The 24,065-nt window shown below is 44.8% G+C and overlaps 1 protein-coding gene and 1 long non-coding RNA gene across 3 annotated transcripts in view; both read left to right on the top strand.

The window, feature by feature from the left end:
• LOC139758554 (uncharacterized) overlaps positions 1-9,418 on the top strand; it is a 43,803-nt gene extending 34,385 nt beyond the window's left edge. The window contains exons 2-3 of the long non-coding RNA XR_011714863.1: positions 8,088-8,366; positions 8,765-9,418. This is a non-coding gene — a long non-coding RNA (uncharacterized lncRNA). The remainder of the gene's footprint in view (positions 1-8,087; positions 8,367-8,764) is intronic.
• Positions 9,419-12,500: 3,082 nt separating this feature from the next.
• The window catches only part of LOC139758333 (uncharacterized), a 102,806-nt gene continuing 91,241 nt past the window's right edge, over positions 12,501-24,065 (top strand). The window contains exons 1-2 of one of the 2 annotated variants that reach the window (XM_071679611.1): positions 12,501-13,133; positions 13,974-14,104. Coding sequence is in view for 1 of the 2 variants with exons in the window: in XM_071679610.1 (XP_071535711.1) it covers positions 23,472-23,528 (57 nt within the window). In the remaining variant the exon portion in view is untranslated. Of the gene's footprint in view, positions 13,134-13,973; positions 14,105-23,305; positions 23,529-24,065 lie in introns of those variants that run through there. The other variant, XM_071679610.1, reaches the window with a different exon arrangement.

Genomic DNA, 24,065 nt, shown 5'->3' with positions numbered 1-24,065 from the left:
GGGTGTTGTTGTTTGTACACTTATGTCAACAACAGGGGTTGGGGGAGGAAGGAAGGGAGAGGGATGGAGGGAGGAGGAGGTAAGATAACACTCAGGGTGAAGGAAACAGACGGTCCATCGCCTCATCCTATCCCATCTCTGTTCCAATGCCTTCCCACCATTGTCTCAACACCAACCCACGTCTATTCCAGTGTTGTCCCAACCCTGTCCCAAACACATTGCTGTTGCTATCCCACTATCATCCCAGGTATGTGTCGATTTTATCTCCAGATCTGTCACAACACCCCGAGAAGTCCCAAATGTTATTTTATAAAGATGTATAAATCAATTTCCCTGTCGCCACGACCAGGGAGGGGGTTAGCTGGTGTGAGGCCAAAATTAAAAGGTATTTCTTTAACCTAGAAAAGAATATATATGGGTGAGAACCAGTCAAGAGCACATGTATATATCCGTCTTTCTATCTTTTTATCTGTCTGTCTGTCTGTCTGTCGTGTCTGGCCTTTACCTCTCGCCTCACTGCGAGTACTATGCCACTTGGGCACAGGTCTGGTAGATGTCGAGTAAAAGAGAGAGATGTCTATGTTGCAGTTGGTGTACACAGGTCTGTCTGTGGATCTTCCCCTGAAGAGGTGTGGTGAGAGTAACAGTGAGAAAGGGTGGGCGGTGAGAGTATTGTTGTAGTGTTGCTGTGGTGGGTTGAGAGAGAGAGAGAGAGAGAGAGAGAGAGAGAGAGAGAGAGAGAGAGAGAGAGAGAGAGAGAGAGAGAGAGAGAGAGAGAGAGAGAAGGAAAACAAAATAAGTACCATACGTGCAAGTTCCTACAAGAGAGAGAGAGAGAGAGAGAGAGAGAGAGAGAGAGAGAGAGAGAGGAAGGTCGGGAGGGAGGGAGGAAGAAATATCTTCACATGGACACAATGAATTGTGAAGGTTCTCGGAAAATGCGGAGCGGCGTCGCCTTGTTATTGGCTCTGTTTTGTGGCGCTCTTATGAGGGGGAGGGAAGCCCAAAGTGGCATTTATTTGATGGCTGTTTTGTGCGGCTATTATGGACGACCGCTGGAGTGCCACTTGTTTAAACTCCTGCTGCATCACGTGTATGAGGAGAGTCTGGACGATTTCCGCTTGTCTTTCCCAGAATCTCTCTCTCTCTCTCTCTCTCTCTCTCTCTCTCTCTCTCTCTCTCTCTCTCTCTCTCTCTCTCTCTCTCTCTCTCTCTCTCTCTCTCGTATCCAAGACCACAGATCACTGTTCCTATGGCATGTCGTCCCTACCTGGTCATCGGTGGGGACTCCGTCAGCCGTAGCAGTAAGGAACCATTACCATGTTTCTCACACACACACACACACACACACACACACATCAGGGAACCCCAGGGTCATAAGTTGGTCTGAGCCATAAGTGCGTCTCTCTGCGTCCCGTAGGGCAGGAAATCATCGCAATCACAGTTGCGCTAACACACCCCCCTCGATGTCTTTTCATATCCAGTCCAATCCCGGTAGATAACCCCGTAACGCTCAGTATGGCGCAAAAGATCGCACCACAACACACACCGGAAACTTTGTGATGCTTGTCCTCGTTACATCCTGTGTTCCCCCCCCCCCCCCCCCCCCAGAGTATCACTAGCTCGAAACAATGAACCTCTTTCTTTATGAAACTCCTTTGTGGGTGATGACCCCCTTCATCATCATCATGTGGTAGTGATAGAAAGCTTCAGATGTTTAAGACTACGTTTGGTGAATAGACGAGGAATTCAACGATGACCAGTTCTTGGTGTCCAGGTAGTGCTCGTGTGTCAGTATACACTTTGGTCGTCGCAGACTACACCGGTCCAAGCGGGTCATTTATTTCGAAGCTGGTTCGTTCTGGTATAGAATGATTCCGGTGGTCGTATACCTCAGTTCTCTCTCCTTCGCATCAATGCTCCAGTGAGGAAGGGCTGTGTCGCCAACAGTCTGCTGACGACACCATCTGTAGCACTGGCGAAGGCCTTGCGCCACACCTTGGGCAAGTGGCGGTGGTGAGAGGGAGGTGCGAGGACTGTGGATGACGGAGGTAGGGAGGGAGAGAGGCGGAGGCATGAACAACACAGACGATAACCTGTATTGTCAGACAAGCGGTCCCCGAGGCAGATGATGAGTTGCACCTGACAATCAAGACGGTGAGGGAAGGTAGATTTCAAGAGGTTGTCATTAAAGAAGAATGAGAACAAGAGGCGTTGAAGGAAGATGGCGTCGAAGGAAGTGGATGCGACGATCTCAACGGGAGTGAGGAACAATAAGGGGAAAACTAATGTTCTTCACGTGGAAAGGAAATAAAAGTTGAGTAAGGAAGGACTGCAGGAGGCCAGTGGCTTAAATCCTGGAGACAGTATTGACACCGTGAGGAAACCCGGGTAATGTGAGAGGCTCAAAGAGAGTGACTGGAAGCGTGTCTTTCCACAAACAGCTATTGACTGATGCACTGGAAAGGCAACGAACCCTGGAAGAGGCAAGCAGCCACCTCGACCACAAGGAGGTCAAAAGACACAGCCACTTGTTACCAAGTGTTATCCTTGGTTCATACACATGAGGAGGACAAGTTCTGAACGACGAAAAGAATACACGACTGCTGTGTTGACGATGATTCGTCTGGACGCGGGAAAAAATATTTCCATGTACTGGTCGTGGATCGTGATTTCCCTCGCGACGTTACCACAGATTCACGTGGAAGAGGAAGCGACCACAGGAGCTCGAGGGGTGAGGAGGCGAAGAACTCAAGCTACCACCGAAGGGAGACGCCCCATGGATGGGTGTTCGTCTCCGTCAATAGAATACAGAAGAACCGCCAAGATCACCGAACAAAACCGGTGGTGTGTTGCCGTGCAGCAGACAGGGTTTACGACGTTAAGTAAAGTTACGTTTGGTTGACACGTTTGTGGCGCGCGTTGCCGTACTTGCAGTCTTGTGCGAGAGGGTCTCACGTTGACTTTGCAGAGGAGGGGAGCTGCAATGGCGTGCAGTCCCTTTTCCAAGAACAATGGGCAAAAGTACAGCTGCGGAGACGAGCGTGAAGGGAAGAGACGTCGCTGGGGGGGGAAGACGACTCGACCCTCCCACTTGAGAAGCATGTGAGAGAGGGGAATGACAGAGACGAGTGGCACGCTTAGATGACAGGAAATGGTGCAAGGGTTACTGAGATAGGAAGGCCCACGAGGTCAGAAGGTAACTGACGAGTCTAGGGGGCAGTTTTTTTTTTTTCTTTATATAGTCCTCGTTATTTCAACCCCAGAGATTACCCGAAATGTGTACGAGAAATTGGCAGAGGAGAAATTGAAGGGGTAATAGCCCGGGTGTTTCCCACGGGTATGAAGCAGTAGACGATGGAGGAGAATGATGGAAAGTGTGTTGGAAGTAATGGGGTTATGAGCCAGAGCGAGTTCATCCCCCGATTGTAACAAGGGGACGGAAATGTGGACATGAGTTGGGGTAGATAGTCCGCAAGTGGACACATACACACACACACACACACACACACACACACACACACACACGCAGGGGTATTACATGAGTCTTTCATCTCGAGTGAAAGATATAATAGAAAGAGTTAGAAAGTGAGGAATTAAAGTTATTCCCATTTGTTACTGGAGAACACACTAGTGTAAATATCTTTACCTAAGGACGTCAACAAATAACATCCTAGGAACACTGATATACCCGCGTATACACTGTAACCTGTGGCTGCCATAATCATTACAAGAAGCGAGTAAAGAACATGAAAGTCGAATGAATTCGCGTGATTATGTATGTCTCCATTTACCACCTAATAAAATCGATGATACTGTAAAAGGGTTACTAACTTATATACAGGAAAACGTGACCCTGAATATGGTAATAGATGGTGATTGCAGACGGAGAGATTTCGGCTTGAAATCACGTCAAACAGATGACGATCTAACCCGAATCGTTAGCATTAGCATGTCCACAAAGAAGTGATATTAGTGATACGCTCTGTGTGTGTATATGTCACGAGGCCCGGTGTTCCGATGGTCGAAATGCGAATCCCAGGACAGACCTGAAAGCGACACCGTTCATGTTATGGGTTTATGGATACATTCTCTACGAGGGAAAGATATTGGGATGACATACAAATATTAAGTAATGAAGAACCTTACTGATGTACGAGGAAGATGATGGGATTTGGATATCCTCTTTTCTAATACCTGTGGAATGTGAGATTGGGAATGCATTTCCAAAATGGCATTAAGATTAAGGTGATACTGAAAGATTCTACAGAATCTTTTACTGAAATCGAGCAAATATCAAGATGAGATCAGCATCCTCATTCGCTGTTGTAGCCTCTTTTGATCGAGTGTATGTCAATTACCCATCATCTCAGCTCACAGAGGAAGTGTGTGTGTGTCTCTGTGTGTGTCTGTGTGGGTGTGTGTGTGTGTGTCCGTCCTCTGCTACATAAATTGCTTCGGTCCCGCCGAGGCAATTACATGAGGTACTGCAAAAGTCGATTATCCATTCCGTAAACACTGGGGGTGTGTTTACCCTCGCCCCACACGGGCTTGGTGAGGAAACATTCCTCCCCCGTCTGGGGCGGTTCATCTCCCCGCTCCCCGGGTTCCAGCCTGGAAGTAATTACGGGAAGCCCTCAGTGGTGCGAAGGGCATTTGACGAGGAACCCCAGCTCTCTCTCTCTCTCTCTCTCTCTCTCTCTCTCTCTCTCTCTCTCTCTCTCTCTCTCTCTCTCTCTCTCTCTCTCTATCTATCTATCTATCTATCTATCTATCTATCTATCTATCTCTCCGCTGGTGGAGGGAGACGACCATCTGCCAGGAGATCCCGTAGCGTCTGGGGAACAGGAATGAACCGACGTACCCCTGAAACGAAATGCCAGGTGAAGAAGGAAGAAAGACCAGGTACTCAGTCGAGGAAAGGATGGTACATGATGGAGCCATCTGTCCTCTCCCTCCGACGTGGTGCGTCTTTCGTAGGCGTCGCTGGTTTTTCTCTCGCAGAAAAATGTAAAACAGAAATATTACTACAGTATAAATGGAACTGTTCACAGCAGGATCTGTCCCCACTGCTCTGTAATTCGACAGAATGCACACTGTTGCTTGCCTTCTCGTTTTTCTGTAAAGCCGATGCGTAAAGCCTTAACACTTGCCGATATTTAAATCCATTTACAGCTCGTAAACGCAGTCTGTCCATATGGCTACGTCATCCAGCAATTCCAGACGTTCAAATTCCGCTGTAACTTCACAGTTTGTGTCGTCTGTGAATTTTGGTATCCTACAGCATAGGCCAGTGTTAGTATCACTGACAACTACGTATTAGAAACAGATGTGGTCACAGGTCTGACCCCCGTGGTACACCACTTGTTACGTAACCATTCTTCGAGGCTTGGTAGTTAATCACTACTCTAATGACCAGTCAACCAGTTATTCAGTTATCATTTCTGTGGCAACTTTTGCTTGTAACCTTTGATGAGGAACTTCACCCACTTCCATCATCCATGTTGATCATAAAAGAACTGAAACGGCCCAATCAACACTTGGCCCCAAACACACGAGTAGAGACGCACAAAGAAGCCTGTCATAACAGGCAGTTAACCAGATCGTTAAGTGTAGCCCGCATTTCAAGCAAACGTCTCGGACCGCACGTGGAAATGATCATAAGTGGGAGAGACACATTTACAAGCGGCTGGACTTGCCGTGATGAGTGAGATCCAACGGGAATGCTCATAGTCCTGTAGCCGCCATCTGCCGTATAAAATGGAAGCAACAATATTCGTACAAAGTAGCTTGTCTCTGATGCGCCTCGTCATTCTCTTCTCAAAAAATGGCGTGACATCTGATCTGTACTGGAATGTGCTGGTGGGAGGCAGACAGAAGCTTTTGCGTGAGACTCGTCCTCATTCTACAGACGACGCTGTCCTCGCTGACCCAGACGGCAAGGCAAGAGGGATGATTAAGTACCACTCATGACAGCAACACTCGCCTCTTGAGGCTCGAGGGAGGAATCTTTACCTCCTCTTGTAGTGTCGTTGAGTCACGAAGCGAGGGCCTTTGTGTTCTCATCTGCCGCGGTGTTTGGGAAGCCGCTGCGCACATTCGGGCCCTCAGGAATGACCTCTTGAGTTCGTGTCCTCTGCTGACGTGCATGAATGTAGCGGCATTTTGAGGCAGTAGGATGCAGCGCGTTTCTTGAGGAACCATCGTGATAATTTTCCTTTGCGTAGAGTCTTTTGTGGTCGGAGAGGAACGCAAGTATCGGAGATTACTAGTAGAGTTGGTCCAGGTGGGCACTGTGGCTCGGGGATGGTTTGCCAGGAAGATTTACGTCCAGGATAAGTATTTCGGGGTAAGGAGGTGTTAAACGTACTGTCGGATGAGGCAGACGAACCACCAAGGGGAGTGTGTGGGTAGAGTGGAGAAGCTGTGGGTGGGTGTGGGTGGCTGGCGGTTGGTGAGAGGGAGTTGTTCAGTTTTTACCTGACGTCTGCGACTTAGTATGCAGGGTGGATCGCTGCTCACAGTGGCTTCGTGCTGTCGAATCGCAGGTTTCACCTCCCTATCTCCTTGTTAACCTCGTGCTGAATCTCGTTCAAAAAGACCTCGTTATCTTTTCTCTCTATCCAGAGTTCGAGGGTCTGGTCATGGGAGTTTATATTTTCCTTTGCTTCTCTGTTTTAATTATTTTTTTTCACTCTGAAACTTGAACCTCTTTTTGAGGCATGAACGTCTAAGACTTGAACATCTGTCTTGAGATTCAAACCTTTGTTTGTGGACTTGAACCTCTAAGACCTGAACCTTTGAGACTTGAGCCTCTGTCATAAAGAGCTTTAGATTGTCACTTGTTGGGAGTAGATCCAACTGTAAACAGTGGGCAGCATACTGGATATTCGCCAGTAGATTATATTCATTCAGTACCCTAGTATGGGCATATGAACACTTCATGGCATTGCTCTGAATCATTGTAATACGAGAGAATGAGAATGAAACACACAGACAAACGGGAACGAGAATTTGCCCCGTACGTGAACACAGGAAGAGTCACGAATAATAACAGACTGAGTTATACAGACTGGAAAAAAAAAAGGATTAGAAATACCATCAGAAACCGACGTGTAAGTCGAGAGACACAGGTTGTCTGTTAGGCAGATGAATATATCAGAGAGGAGGAGAAGGGTGGAGCAGGGGAGCGGTTGCATAGGGAAAGGGAGGGGTGAGATGTCAAGAGGGAGGGAACGGGAGGGGGAAGGGTTGGAGGGAGACAGGAGAGATACATCAAAAAGACTTATAACATTAGACTTGATGGCGATGCAAGAGATGATTTAGAGAAAGATAGGATCACATGAGCTCAAAGTTTGGTTGATAAACCTCAGCGTCATTAGAATGCTACACAGATCACCGGAGGTGGAATCTGACCAAAAGCTAAGTTTTCCTAACTAGTTGTTCGTATATTCGTCCTTGTGAGGTATGGGGAGCTTGAGCTGATCGGAATATACAGAGTTGAGATGATCCAGAGTGTCAATGATACGAGGATGTTGGTATTCGATCCCGTACTGGATCCCGTTACAAGGATGTTGGTATTGGATCCCGTAGTGAACAGCGCATGTAAGTACCACGTCTGAGCTGCCTACAGTAGCCTGGCGAGTTGATAGCGAGTGTCAGGGTCGCTGATAACGTGTAGGTGTTGCGTAAAGTTGGGACCGGCGGATGTGGAGTTTCTGAGCCACTTGGGTGGGTACCTTCAAGGTTGCTCTGCTCATTCGTTATAACGATCACTCTCGTCGCCGATGGAGGACGGCTTTTAAAAGATGGATCACACGGCCTCATTATGAACAACGTGGAGGGAATGGAGGAGTCTTGGATCGTCCATAGATGAATGGATGGCGCGATAGGGAATTAAAGATTGTACGTACAGTAGTTAGAATCCTTTACACCAGTGCTCTTGTCCGTAGGGACACGGAGAGAACCTAGGCGAGTATATGAACTAGTTCGGTGTCAAGAGTCCTGAGGGAACGACGCCAGAAAACTGAAGATGTGGCACCAGGGACCAGAAGATATGGTAACAAGGGTCCATAATCATATTTCAGAGCACGAAGACCAACAGTGCCAAGGCCAGAGCGTCATGGACCACGGGAATAAAAACAGGAGAGAACCCAGCAGACTCCTAAAAGGAGAGGGACGTGAGGAAACTACAACTGTGTGTCATGACGTGAGTCGGAAGATCTCGGAGGACGCCTGCACACCCCCTTCCTCGGTCGGCAGTGTTTACAGTGAAGCTCTGCTGGTGTCGGGTCACTGGGGGTGGAGGGCTGGCTGGGTGATGGCGACCTGGTCTTGAACACACAGACTGGAGATGCCCGGATGAGGTTGGTAATTACTGAATTGTTTGTTTTGTGTTTGGGAACGAAGACGGGGGGGCGGCGTGGTCACGTTTCGAGAGTTTTGGTGCCTCTAGGGTTGTGATGTGTGTGTAGTGTCCAGGGTTGTGATGTGTGTGTGGCGTGTGGTGTCCATGTGTGTGTGGTGTCCAGGGTTGTGATGTGTGTGTGGCGTCCAGGGTTGTGATGTGTGTGTGGCGTCCAGGGTTGTGATGTGTGTGTGGCGTCCAGGGTTGTGGTGTGTGTGTGGTGTGTGCTGTTCAGGGTTGTGATGTGCCATTGGCTGTAGTTTGGCCCGGGGTTGAGATGTGTTAGTTATCTGTTATCAGTAAGTGATCCTTCTTATCTATCATCATTAATATCTTAACCATGTCCGTCTTTTTCAGGTTCCAGTTCCGGTGTCAAACTGCTAAGAAACTTTCTTCCCCGTCTAGATTTTCCTATAAGATTTCCAGTTACTATAAATTTCCAACGCATATCATATATTTTTTTCCCTTCTCTGTTTCTCTTCTTCCTCTCTTTCCCTGCCGACAGTTGAGCCAGAGGGAAAGGTGGCTAAGATGGTGCCTTTTGTTTTACAATCCAGTTTGGTACTACTGTGTAAGGCTTACTTACCAAATAACCTCGTCATGAACCATCAGCCCTCCTGTTCTCTGTCTCTTCCACATACTCCCACTTTCTGTCTTATCTCTCCTCACCATCCACACAGTCAGAACAGCAGCTCCCACCTCACCCAGCGGGGCCCCTGGAAGGAGGACCGACACTTCCATAAAGCAAGAATGACAACTGAGCTTGGCAAATCGTGCTCATACAGTCCCTCACGCCTGACACTCATGGCAGCTTCTATGAGGCCTCTGGCAGGCAGAGACTGGGGCCTGATGGTTTCTTTATAGCTTTAGGATGAAAACCGGGAGAGGGGGAGGAAACACAATTGGTTGAGGCGACCTGGGGCTGGTGTTCTCAGGAGGGAGAAGAGGAGTGGGGGTACGTATCTGTTGGACTGATGTAGACGAGTTTAATTGATCACAGTTGGTAAAGTCTTCAAACTAAAATTATCTATATATATATATATATATATATATATATATATATATATATATATATATATATATATATATCATATTGATTCCGAGAGAGAGAGAGAGAGAGAGAGAGAGAGAGAGAGAGAGAGAGAGAGAGAGAGAGAGAGAGAGAGAGAGAAACACGTCCACGCCGTCTGAAAGATTCGACCAAAGGGTGAAAGAACGAGACCCGTTCGTGGAGATATCAATTTGTAGACGGATTCATAAGAATCATCTCGTATATTTCCCGATTCTGTTATATACCACTGTCAAAGCGTTGTTCAGGTGCACATAGACAGCGTGTCTTAACGACAGGTTTAATTGAACGACACCAGAGATCGGATGAGATGTCATTATGAGAAAAAAAAATGTGTACATTTGTGTCTTGTTTATCTTTCTAATGAAGGTGTGTGAGACACTCGAACGTCTGAAGCGAGAGCGGAGTGTCTTGAGGATTTGGTTAGTTCTGGGTAAAAGCCTGCTGCCTCCGAGGAGGCTCTTGGGTCGAGACTAACGTTATATTGATAAGAAAGTAAAGTACTTCAGGAGATTTTCTTCATCAGTGATTAAGGAAGTAATATTTACGTGTGTATGATTCATTTTCTTAGGTGAGGTATATAGTAGCAACATTAGTCATCCGTGAGGCTACATGTGTTTGCCTCGGGTACTCAACCTCATCAGTAATTGATAACTTGTTCCTAGGACAACCAACACAACACAATGTGAACCCACCGATGGAAGGTGGAGGTGTTGCTCTCCTTACTCACGTTACTCACCCCCCATCCTCATGGTGAGCTACTGTCCTTACTCACGTTACTCACCCCCCATCCTCATGGTGAGCTACTGTCCTTACTCACGTTACTCACCCCCCTCCTCATGATGGGCTACTGTCCTTACTCACGTTACTCACCCCCCATCTTCATGATGGGCTACTGTCCTTACTCACGTTACTCACCCCCCATCCTCATGATGGGCTACTGTCCTTGAGTTACTTACCCCCCCCCCAACCACCAGTCTCATTAGGGCTGTTACTGGCCTTACATCACAGTACTCACTACCACCACCACCCTCATAATGTGTTGCTGGTCCTTACACACGTCACTCGCCAAAACCCTCATAATAACGCGTTACTGGCCTCATGGACTATACTCACCGCTACCCTCATTACGTGTTACTGACAGTCTCACAATTTCACTCACCTCCACCCTCACAACGTGTTACTAACATCACTCATATCAACCACCGCCCTAAGTGTGTCACACACAACTGGATCGTGAGTGTAACATTCCTTAAATTCATGTGGCGTTTGATAGACGGATGTTACTAACAGACCGCCCGTCCGTAACGTTCGCTATAACCCTCGGTAACAATGTTACCGAGTCGGTCGAGCCTGTCAGTCGGTCCTTGTAACAGTCAGTTCTTGTAACAGTCAGTTCTTGTAACAGTCAGTTCTTGTAACAGTCGGCCCTTGTAACAGTCAGCCCTTGTAACAGTCGGCCCTTGTAACAGTCGGCCCTTGTAACAGTCAGCCCTTGTAAAAGTCAGCCCTTGTAACAGTTAGCCCTTGTAACACTCAGTCCTTCTAACAATCAGTCCTTCCTCCTCCTTATCACTCAGGCTCTGTGCCACACCACGAACGCGAGTGATGCCTGACGAAGGCTACAGTAGGTGCCTCCTGCTTACACATACTTAAGGGTGTTCGTCGTCACTGTCATCATCATCACCCCAGTAACCTTACGACACTGCATGCAACCAGGACGTGATTCATCGAGGCTTGGTGGGAGGGTACGATGGCTCACAGACGCGGCCATTCATCAAAATCATTAACCCAAAAACAAAAGCTTCGCGAACCAAAACAGTGATGTACTCTGAGGCAACGTGGAGGACACAAGGAGGGGTGTGTGTGTGTGTGTCTGTCTGAGGCCTGCTGAACGTGTGCTGTGGTCGTGATGGGTACAAATGGAATTCGACACAGCAGCAGCCCACCCCTCCCTCCCGCCCTTTCACTTGGCGCTCCGCTTGACGCCCTGAAGAACGATGCGACGCCCTGGGAGAACGACCCCCGGAACCCTCCTGCCGCAGCTGTACAGTGCATGTGTGCATGTGTGCATGTGTGTTCCTTGCCACACCTGAGCCACACTGGCCAACTTTGATCATGCGATCTACTGTAACACCTGTACTCTACCAGGGTGGTGCCCTTTGTTGAAATAACGAGATTGTAAACAGTTCATCGGTTAGACCGGTCATGTACCATGACATTACATCCTCGTATCTCGTGCATAAATCAGATGCGTCACAGAACGTATTTCCGCCGTAAACCGGTTGTTTTTGTACTGTGAACTGTGGAGGACAGACATAGTAATGTGTAAATAAACACAGAAATATCCGCATATATAATTTAGCCATTTTGACGTTCGCGGTTAGGAAGCTGACAGATGTGTAGATAAGAATACATATCTTTTTTACGTACATAAAATGTTGATAGAGAAGTTTCTCTTTTTCACCCTCTTTATCACCCTTCCTCTTGTCATTCCTTGCAACTATGACTTCGTTTCTTTTTCTAAAAAGGCAGGTTTTCCATCTTGAAAGTATTTCTCTTAAACGCATTTCACTAGGACGGTGTGGGAAACACTTTCTACGGAAAAATGTAAGGGAATCCCATCTCGGCGAATCACAATTGTCGAGTACAATACTGGGACATCATTAGACCCGCCTCACGTAGCGGAGGGCGGTGGAAGGGGACGAGTGGAATGGTGGTGGAAGCGAGGAGGTGGAAAAGGTGGTGGGAAAGAGGTAAAGGGCTGTGGTGTGGGAGAGGTGTGGAGGATGGTTAGGGTGAGGGAGGGAGGAAAGGTGAGGGACAGGATGTTGCATCGAGGATGGATGGATGTAAGAGGTAAAGATGGGATGGGAACAGACGGGAAGATGGATAGGGTCGAGGCTGATGGTGTGTATGTGTGTATGTTTGTGTGTGTGTGTGTGTGTGTGTGTGTGTGCGTGTGTGTGTGTGCGTGTGTGTCTGTGTGTGTGACTGACGGTGTGTGGACGGGAGGGAGGAGAGAAACCCACCTGGCCGAGACGGGAAGTAAAGAAGAGTAGAGGGAGGTGAAAGAGAGTGAGGAGGACAGAGGAGAAGACGATGATAAAACACATCTCTTAATCACCCTCTTCTTTCCAATCTTTTTTTTTCCCCCCTCGCTTCCCTCGCGATGACCCATGGCACAAAACCATTTTCTTTCCCTACTATCTTACCACTTTCTTCCCCCGCGTCTTTCTCAGGATGATCACTTCTCGCAGAAACCACCACCTCCCTTCCCTTCCCCCCTTCCACAACCCCAACCCAGTAGGAGCAACTGGATATAGTACAACCGGTTGTAGAGCGGTCAGAGACGGGTTGTATGGGCCAGACAGCCCCCTCCCACAACACAGGCTTGTCTTCACCTCTTCAACCACACGGAAAACGAAAACTTTTCCTCCCTCCTCAGACGTTTTTCCAAGAAGGAATCAAAAAAGAAAATCTCTTTTTTTTCTGGCTATTTCACAAGTGAGGACGCCCCTTCCCTCAAGACTTCCTCCTTGAACGCAGTTCCTCTGTTGCCAGCAGCTCCTGCCGGGTCCTCTCCAGCCGTGGTGGCAGACGCTATAGCGGCGCACAAGAAATACACCTTCCGTTGGCTGTTGCCAGCTGAAAATGGTATGATTCGTGTGCGTAAACTGTATACGTGCGTAGCTTGCTCGTGTGTGTGTGTGTTAGAGTGTGTGTGTTGATGATTGCGTATAAATGTGTATGTGTGTATGCATGTTACTACGTGTATATGGGCAAATAATTATAATAAAATGATAATAATGATACTGGTGATAATGATAATAATAACAACGATAATGATGACACTAATGATAATGATTATCATTATCATAATCATCGTTGTATCCCTTGAAGTGTGTGTGCTTGTGTGTGTTTTTGTGTGTGTGTGTTTCTTTGGTTTGTTCAATGGGAGGGAGTTTCGAACTCCTGGGGCTCTATCTATCTCTTGACCCTTCAATCAAGTCATCCTCTTCCATTCGAGTTACTAGCGATCAACACAGCCGCCTCCCCTTCGCGTATTTCCTTGTCTGGCACAGCAGAGAGAGAGAGAGAGAGAGAGAGAGAGAGAGAGAGAGAGAGAGAGAGAGAGAAAGAGAGAGAGAGAGAGAGAGAGTTCACATCAGTAAATGTTGCCCTTATTTAGTGACCTCAGGGAAGGTAATAAGATCCTTAAGTGTTTTAAGAAAGCGAGAGTTGAGAGGCTTCTAAAATTTGTAGAGAAAGCAAAAGTGAGATCGATATGGTATTTGTTAATGTTCTAATTTCCTACTACTTTATCTACCTTTGTGTTCCATTTTCCTACTACTTTATCTACCTTTGTGTTCCATTTTCCTACTACTTTATCTACCTTTGTGTTCCATTTTCCTACTACAGTATCTACCTCTTCTACTGCTCTATCTACCTCTTCTTAATCAAATATTTACATAGTTCCACCTTCTGCGTCCTCAGATTGATCGTTTCCTCCGACGTTCGGAGAACTGCTCAATCAACACCGACATCGCTCAAACCTCAAGAGAAAACTTGAAAGACGTAAGAGTCGGTGGTGCCCCCTCGTCCGTCAGCCTCGTCATCCCCCAAGGGTAAACGTAGGACCTTATCATTGCTGCCTGTTTTTTTTTTGTTGCTCTCCTAAGTCTAGGTGCGGGTTTTTGCCTCCCGGTCGCTGGACTCTCTCCAGGGATGCGACACATAACCCCCACTTCGGTAAAGAGACCCAACTGCTGACGAGTCATTTCAGCCTCGCACACCTTGAGAGCTTCCTGGACGTCAGTCTTCCATCAGACTTGAGGGTTGCAGTGTAATGCCTCTCTGAAATACGGTTTGGCATTCTTGGTGATATAGGATGGTTTCTGCTGTCAACTGTGAGCGCCTCTTGAGGGGGTAAGTTCACGCCACATTCTCTCTCTCTCTCTCTCTTGGTGGTTGAGGGTCAAAGTCTCTGGCCTTGTTTCCCTTCTTCGCGGCCTCATAATTCAGCCTTGGGTTTCGGGTAAATTTCTTTCATGTATATAATTTGATCATTACTTATAGCTGTCTGGATCTCTTTACAAATTGTCATAATCTTATTCTTATTATACGAGGGGGAGGTAGGTGTGTGTGTGTGTGTGTGTGTGTGTAACACGTGTATCCATCATTACACACTCACGCACACACATACGCACACGTCCTTGCCAGGCGAACATCTGTGCATCTGAATTCACTGTTGTTTTTTTCCTTGGTTTCTCTAAAACATGGTGGATGACCGGGTGTGGTTTCACTTCCTTTTTCCATGGTTTACGGTGGTGTACAGAGTTACTAAACTGGTTTTATGCTTGCTGATTGTGGTTCCCTTGTGGTCTCAAGTAGTTTTATGATAGATTAATTACTATATATACCTTTCTACCTTCTGTGGGGCCTCCCCAGCGTTCAGATAGCTAGCCACGCTCTCTAGGCGGACCCAGGAATCCTTAAATGTAGCGATGCTGCATGTATTTCCTTGTGGGGCAAGTAGAGGATAAGTGAGCAGTAATACGTATGTGGTCAGTGGTACTATGTTGGCAAGTTTCCAGACGTTGGGGATTTTGTTGAAGCCAACAGTGGTTGAGGATGTGGAAGCTTGATAGGTTGTCAAGCCCTGTTGCATATATATATATATATATATATATATATATATATATATATATATATATATATATATATATATATATGCTGACAACAACGAGGAAAAATGAAGCATGATAAGTCCCAAGTGCACTTTTGTGTCATAACTTCATCCTATCTCTCCGAACGAAGCACTTGCGGCTTATCGTGTTTTGTTTTCCTCGTTTTTAATCAGCAAATCCTAGATCACGCACATCGCTGTGACCTACTCATATATATATATATATATATATATATATATATATATATATATATATATATATATATATATATATATATGGGAAGCGGTTACTATTTGCTGATGACACAGTTGGAGGCAGATTCGAGTGAAATACTGCAGACATTGGTCGTGAGCGAGTGTATGAAAGGAGGAAGTTGACGGTAAATGCAATTATAAACAGGTTTATTAGGTTTAGCAGTATAAACAGATAGGTCAGCTGAGACGTGAGTTTGAATGGAGAAAACCTAGAGGAAGGCGAAGTGTTTCAGATACTCGGGAGTTGAAGTGAGCCATAGGGTGGGTAAGGGAGTGAAGGTTCTGGGAGAACTGAGGATTGTGTGGAAAGAGAGGTAATTATCTCGGAGAGCTAAGGTGGGGCATGTCTGGAGGAATTGTCGTCTCAATGATTGTGGATAGAATGCTCTGTCTTCGGTGCAGTACACATGACAGCTAGAAAGTGTTCCTTTTACATAGTGATAACCAACAATAACAGGCGTTGTTACATAGAGGATGTGAATGTGATCAGCCACGCATATCTGTCATGGTTAGTCGAATTATAGGCGACAATTTGCGTGACATTGTGTGTTCACAAATTATCATAGACTGGGAAAATAAGAGAACAGACGCATTACTCATCCAACATATTGTGTAACGTATCAAACAACAGCATCATGCGATCTTCACCACTAAACGTTTAAACAATTTCCTGCGTAAAAGCCACACAAATAACATCATGGGATTTACCCGGTGCTGCCATCTGTTGCCGGGATTTGGTCCGACAAGCAATAACAACATGGCTTTACCCGCCCAGCTAGCTAAGCGGGGTGAGTTACGCGACCCTGAGGACCAACCGTAATAGTGAGAGGAGGAAAAGCGATCGCACACACCCACCCTCGTCTATGATTAGACTCGATCCTCCTTGAACGCCCAATTCTCGAGGAAATGCCTGAGAATCGCATGCATCCCCTCCTGATCTCTGATACCTCACGATTTGAACCTAGCGGCAAATATGGACGCCTTGCTTTTGTTAAAGCCTTTCCGATGGAAGTTCTCAAATATGTAACGGTAAGATGTCGACCAACGAACCCCAAAATTACATTTTCTGATCCATAAATCCTATAACCTAACACGACGAACAACCGCCCTTGCCTCTATTGGGTTCTTAAAGTTTGGGTTGTGAAGAATATTTTCTTTTTTTTTACTCCATCAGACTGATCGTTTTTGGTCGTGTTTGATGAGACGCATCGCCGTATCCAATTTCATTTAGTCAGACTAAATATTTACTACGAATAGTCTTTTTAACTCCCTAAAGTCGTACTGAACTGACTCGTCCTTACTTTCGAAGCTTGCTGGTCTGATCGTCCGTCCCATAACACTGTCTCTTGGCCTCCTGGTCTCCTTTTGCCATTTTAATTAGGCGGAGGGCCGCTAGGAGTTCACTTACCCCTGTGTAACGTGACCCCCAACAGGACCTCGCCTGTAATCTGAGACGGTAGGGTCATTTGGGTCAGTCTTTAAGGCGGGATAATCGCCCTTATGGTCTCGAAAATTTCGCCACACGATTTTACAGGCGAACGTTTATACTTTGATCATTTTGTGAGAGAGAGAGAGAGAGAGAGAGAGAGAGAGAGAGAGAGAGAGAGAGAGAGAGAGAGAGAGAGAGAGAGAGTTTCCCATAACTGGAAATGTTTAAATCGTACTATCGTTTTGGCACAGCATGACTGTATGACGAGGGTGGTATAGCCAACTCCGCCGCAGACATAGAGATAAACAAGACACTTTTGCGAAGCCTGTGTGTGTGTGTGACATCAGCTTTTCTTTCATTTCATTCAAAGGATGACGTTTAGCTTGGTGTTGATTACAGCAAATGACGGCAAACAATAGAGATGTTTCGAGAGATGTATGACGTCAGGAGACTACATTGCGAACTACGTATCTATAATCTGCTCAAAATTCAGCGTATACGAAATAGCTTTGTCCACCTATGATGTCTGACGTTCTTATATTGATTAAAACCTAACTCGGTAACGCATCTCTCAGTCAAGCTATTTAAGATAGGCTTAGCTTAGAACCACCCTATATTGTTAGCTTTACCTTTACAAGGGCTAGGTTAGCACCCACCCTGGTTGAAAGCGGTCATTCATTTACTCTTCCTGATGTACTAAAACACCCATCACTGTACGTCGCCAGCAGTTCAGATACCACACGTCACCACACTTCACCAGCAGCTTAGAATACATCGGCAGTCCACGCTACAACGGAGGTCTATTTTCTATCCGCACGTGAAAAGTAAGAATAACGAAAAAAAATCACGCCAAATATAGCGTCCGTGATGATATCGAAAGGTCAAACTAACTTTTATATGTCTAGTTCTTCGTAAACCACAAGGCGCTGGCGAAATCTCTAGATATTTATCTTATCAAAACAAACTCCTGACGATATTTATAGGCCAGACTAACCTTATCATGGAGAGAACTGGATAGGAATAGAATCGTTAGGTGGTAACGTCATCTGTGCTCCAGAAGCGAAATCGACAAAATACACCAATAACTCCCAAGATATAACCTGTATTCAGAGGGGCAAGTTCTTTATTTTCGCCTGTGATATACTCTAATATTCATACTTGAACTCCACCCACCTCTCGCGACACCAGCAGACACAGACAGACTGGCAGATGGTCGGCGCAAACATTTCAGTGGGTCGAAGGGCTTGTCTTGGTGTTTTCCTTTCTTTCGTGATACGGAGGCAGGCTTCGAGTTGCTTTCAGCAGCAGCTCTAGAAGCTGAAGAGGTGATGAAAGCAGCGCCTGTAACAGGATAATGAAACAGTAGAACAACACGTTACACAACTTCCCGATTCTGAAAAGGTGAAAGAAACATTGTGGAAATGTTTTTCTTGACTAAACTTCCAATCTTGAGGCCAGTGGATTCTGGGTTGGTACATGGTATACCAGAGCTAGGCTTCCCACCTCGCAGTGTCGTAAGATTCAGTTTCAACAACTATATATATATATATATATATATATATATATATATATATATATATATATATATATGTGTGTGTGTGTGTGTGTGTGTGTGTGCGTGTGTGTGTTACGACAGCGGGTTCTCCTGCTAGTCTCATGTACAAGGTCAAGTAGGACAATCTGTGTTCCCAAGTCATGTACCTCGGCGTGTAACGGCCAACGGCTGGTGTGGGCGGCCAGGCAACGCCAGTCGTGCATCACACACGGTATGTATCTAATATATATATATATATATATATATGTATATATATATATATATAAATACACACACACACACACACACACACACACACACGTCATTGTATAGAGGTACTAAAAAGATATCCAGCTATTCAGCAGGAAACGTACCAACTCGGTTATTCCAAAATACTTACCATGCAGCAACAGTGGCTGTATTATCCTCTCCAACATGACGCACACAGCTAACCTTCTCGTATCGGTGACGGTAGTGTAAGAATGCGCCTGACAGCAATCGTAACAAAGTACTTTCATTTTATCGTGCAGTGATAACCGTCCTTACTGAAAATATCATTAACTGATAACCTATGAAATACTGCGTACACATTTCTACTTCATCACCGCTTTCTCAGACAATAGTGGTGTTCATCTACTATGAATGTTATCAAAATACTACTGGACTTACAACGTATCAGGTCTGTCTGTCTCGTATTTTCAGCGTCCGCGTCGTAAACTGCAAAAAAAAAAAAAAGTCCAGTATAGATATTTAACTTCTGACGCTTCGTGATTTATTTTTAAGTCTCCACCCATCACATCGCCCAGGATCCACTCACGACACAGTGGGGTACACCTTAACTTGATATTCACCAACATCTAAGAACGATCCCGTGGTTGAAAATGGTAGGCAAAATGAAAAGACAAAAAAAAAAACACTTACCCGAAGACTTGCATAACTCGTGAACACAACGGTCCTTTGAGGAGAATTATTTGCATCGTTCATTACAATTCTCTTATTATCCATACTTCCTGACTTGGGGAAATGTGATCCTTACTACGGTGGTTTAGAGTGGCAGGTTTCCCGCCTGTTGTGAGAACCTGTTGGTTGTGGTTAGCAACAACATGGCGTTGGTAAGGTTAGGCGGGCTAGGATATCGCGTCAGTCAGGCCGTTGCTGACATGGAACCTGACGCGTCAAGTCTCACTTTTCTTTTCTCTTAAGATATCAGGGAGTTTTTATAGTTCCTCAGGGGCTTTATTGATGTGAAAGTTACGCAAGCAAAATCATGTAGTGTTTATATATATATATATTCATTCAGTGATCTGAGGACATTGGATATGTTTCCCTCCCGCACCAATCTGTTATTGTTATATACGTTAGTTATATGTTATATTCTCGACCATCACTTTTGTTCTAACTCGCAGCGCGTAGCAATATCCGTGGTACACCTACGTTACATGTTTGCACCAAGGAACTTCTCACGGCAATGTACGTATTTGAAGTAATTTGTTTTTTATCATGTGGAACTTCAGATGAGTCGGTAAATGGTGTATTACAGAGCAACAGTGTTTCCATGTAAAACTATTCATAAGATTTACTCCAAATGATCTGTAAGTGTAGAAAAATGAACAATTTATGATCCATTTATGATCCATTTACCATTTGCGGTAAGAACGTGCAGAGGGATGTGAGACATGCAAAGAGATAGAGCGACCTGGAACGATTTGGTACACAAGAGTCGACGGGTCTTTTGTCCACATGATAAAGTTTTATGACAGACAAGGTGCCAGACCCGAGAACCACAAAGCGAAAACACTTGTGTACCAACGGCGTCTCAGCTCCGCCACTCTTTCGTATATATATATATATATATATATATATATATATATATATATATATATATATATATATATATAATGTATGTGGCTTTTATGAACCTGAAGAAAGCGTATGCGAGGTTGACAGGGAGGCCTTGCGAAGGGTTAGTACTAGCGATAGTGTGGGAGGGAGGCCGCAAAGAACGGTGCACGAGTTGTTGTTATCAGGCGAGCACGGCGTGAGCAGGAAGGGAGGTGAGAGAGTTTTTCCAGGAGACGATGCGTCTTCAAGGCTGTGATGCGACGTGTCGTAGTAAGATAGCATGGTTGAGAGATCTAACCATGGTGTGCTGAAATGGTTTCGACATAAGTCGGGTTATGAGCAACGGGAGACTGACGAAGAGGATATGCGTGTGAAGGGAGCAAGGGTGAGGGAGAGGCCGAGATGAAAGGGTGGAGTGCTAGGGGCTTTGAGTTAACGGGGCTTGAATATTCAGAAGGGTGGGAGGTGTGCACGGGATAGAGCGAATTAGAATGATGTGGTATACAGTGAGCAAGGTGTTGTCAACGGGCTAAGCCAGGGCATATGAAGCGATCAGGGGAAACCTAGGAAAGGTGTGTGGGGGCTTGGCTGTGGATAATGGAGCTCTGGTTTTGATTCCTTGTACAATATAGGTTGGTAGGTGGATACTAGTAAATGAGGACATTCTTCGTCTGTACCTAGCACTTCTTCGCTGACGTGGGAAACTGTGAACAAGCATATATATATATATATATATATATATATATATATATATATATATATATATATATATATATATAGGTAGATGTATCAGGAAATTATTCAGTCGGTTGATTTATATATGACTGCTCTTTATTCAGTACTATGGCTACTATCGTAATTTTGACATTTTTAGATACTCTAGAATTTTTAATATACTGTTTACCAAGGGAGACAATAAAGACATTAGAATGTTTTCCATGAGAGAAAAAAGAAGTCCTCCCGAAAATTCTGTAAATTCGGGCAACCTCTTCAAATCATGAAGGAGAGGCAGAAGAAGGCTAGGCTTGGATTCGCTAGCGTTAGTAAGGTTATGTCCAAACCTAAGATCTTTTCGTTACCTATAAGCACTCATCGGAGAATTACCTACCTTATATATTTTATGTGACATTTAGATAACGACTTTCTGCCAAGAGATATTTGGTACAAGATGTTAGACAGTGGGAGGGGCTAGCATATCCCTGGAGCAACTGCAGTGTTACCACATCCCTTTAAACCCCCCTTTTACATGCGTATCATAGTTCACGTGTAGTGGAATGGAGGGTTAAGTTGCTGGCCCAGGCTCATGTTCCACACCTCCATATCCTGTTCTCTCACCTGTGTCGCCTTAAAACCTGCTGGAGAGGTGTTTTACTTTACTAAAAATGCAGCTTATGGACAGCTTATGGACAGTCTACACCCAAACCTTGATGCGTGTATACATATATTTTAACACCTTAGGGTGGTGTCTGTGATTAAATATGTCAGATAAATACATTGTGTATATAGCTTTTCGTTTTAAGCAACGAATACGATAATTTGCTCCAGTCAGTTGATTCACAAGATATATGTATTTGTCAAGAACAGATTTAGGGTTTCTTTTTTTTTTTTAGGATATTTGTAAATCAAAAGGCTTAATAGAAATTGGATTTCTTTAGGGTAACTGAGGCAGCATTCTCAAGCATGCACATTAAGACGGACATATATCTTCCCGTCTTTGTGATTTGCAGGATCATTTATTATCACGTGTATTGCTAGGGGATGCGAAATGTCTGTTAGTTACATGGAAAACATTACATTAATGTCTCCACCATGGGTGAGGAAAAACCTCATGTCTACCTCGTGGTTTTACATTAGTGGTAAAACACAATCCAAAATTATCGAATTGTTAACTGCACAAAATGTTGACAAGGGACTGTATATAGAAGTTATTACATGGTACATATATACAAGTTTAAGAGACGGGGCAACACAAGTGTAAAACTCAACGTAACACAAGAATAGTAAACACACACACACACACACACACACACACACACACACATCAGGATTTCTATTGATTTCATAATCAGTTTTCATCTTTGTTGCAGCTTCCATAAGATACGAGACTCGTCCATCTTTAGACGATCAATCTTATGACGTACCCATCATTTTTGTTTGAATTATTGTTTTGATAGTGACGAATGATGGTCCAGTGGCTTGGTATTAGAGACAGGATATCGTTTCTGGTTCAGATGTGGCATTTTGGACTTTATATATATATATATATATATATATATATATATATATATATATATATATATATATATATATATATATGATAAGGTAAATGAAGGGAGGAAGGGAATTGTCCTACGAGTTTTCATACGCTGATTTCATTTCGCTGTGATTTTCACTTCAAGTTCCAGAAAGAGGTTGTAGACATGTAAAGGAAACGAACTGGAGGTGGTTCCAGTCATCTAGTATCTACGGCGCCCAATGGCGCCAGTCTTGTGGTTGTATGTATGGTCACACTGGCGCCTCCCGTAACGGACCAGATGCGCCAGTGGTGCACACGTCGCATTTTGCTCACAAGGAAAATAAGAAATATACCTGCAGACTGTCGTCTTTCAAACATGTATTTATCGTATTTCTTCGAAATCTATTTTTTCCTGTTTTCGTGTCCTATATTCATAGCTTCAATAACGCTTAGAAAATCTCTACAATACACATTCATGAAATTTTCTCTTCCATCCTGCTTACATGGAGACAAAAAAATCCGACTCTCGATTTTTCATTATTTTACAAAATTATTGCTCATCAACGTTTGCTTTAGTTCCCTCAATGCCCTTTTCCGTTTATTTAACCGAAAATATCTGAATGATGCAGGATGCACCTGTGTCAAGAACTATCCAAACAACTCGTTTATGAATGAGTTGCTTTAAACCCCCACTGTTGTCATCAGGATTTAACCAATCAGCTCATAGCTCTTATATTCAACTAACCAATCATAGATTGATTTTCAAAATGATACCCCCTTCCGTATGGCGCGAAAATACCCTTGACAACAAACAGTCAGCCACTTGTCGTAAGAGAGGAGAGACACTTTCCCTTTCTACCTCAAGTTTGTTATGTTTATCTAGCATGGTGATGTGCTTACGGCTTGCCAATAAGAATTACTCGAAGACGGACGTACGGCTCATTATATGGACTACAATAATCCTCCATTGTTGTTACTGGAAGAGTTATAATCGTTGAAATACGAGGAAGATGCCCCCTGCTATGGAGGCCGCGCAAGAGGTCTCGGCGGATTGGATGGAGATGTGGGTTAGTTCACCTTGACTGGTACATGGGAGAGTGCTGTTGAGCCAGCTACTGGTAGACCAGAAATCTCGGGGTTTACGTAAATTGACTTGGTTTTTAATTATACATAAAGTCAAACTTGCTGAGTAGTGGAGATGGTAGCGGTGGGTGTTCCTGTAAGGAGTTTAAAGGGGGAAGAGGAGGAGGGAGGGGGTTGGAAGCATACTCCATTGTATACGAGGAAAAGTTTGGTTTTGACTCGCTTTGATTGTATGGTAATTCTGCCACGTTGTACACAGTACATCCATAGTTAAGTGATAATGAGGTAAGGACATTTAACAGTTCGTAACGTACTGTATGTGCTCTTGTAGGTGTGTTTACTCTCGAAATGTTCAGTGGCCGACCTCCACACGAAGTCGAACAGCTCCTCTGCGCGATATTCATTATTCAATGTTATACTGTAGGTTATTTTTTATTGATAGTTTATACTTTTTTATGGGCATGTGTGGTAATTATGGTAAGTTGGTTTATTAACGTTTGTTGTTGGCTTATGTTTTGATA

Source organism: Panulirus ornatus, chromosome 30 (genome assembly GCF_036320965.1).
Source record: "Panulirus ornatus isolate Po-2019 chromosome 30, ASM3632096v1, whole genome shotgun sequence".
NCBI lineage: Eukaryota > Metazoa > Arthropoda > Malacostraca > Decapoda > Palinuridae > Panulirus > Panulirus ornatus.
Note: the sequence above shows the minus strand (reverse complement) of the source record. Positions and strands in the feature narration are given on the sequence as shown.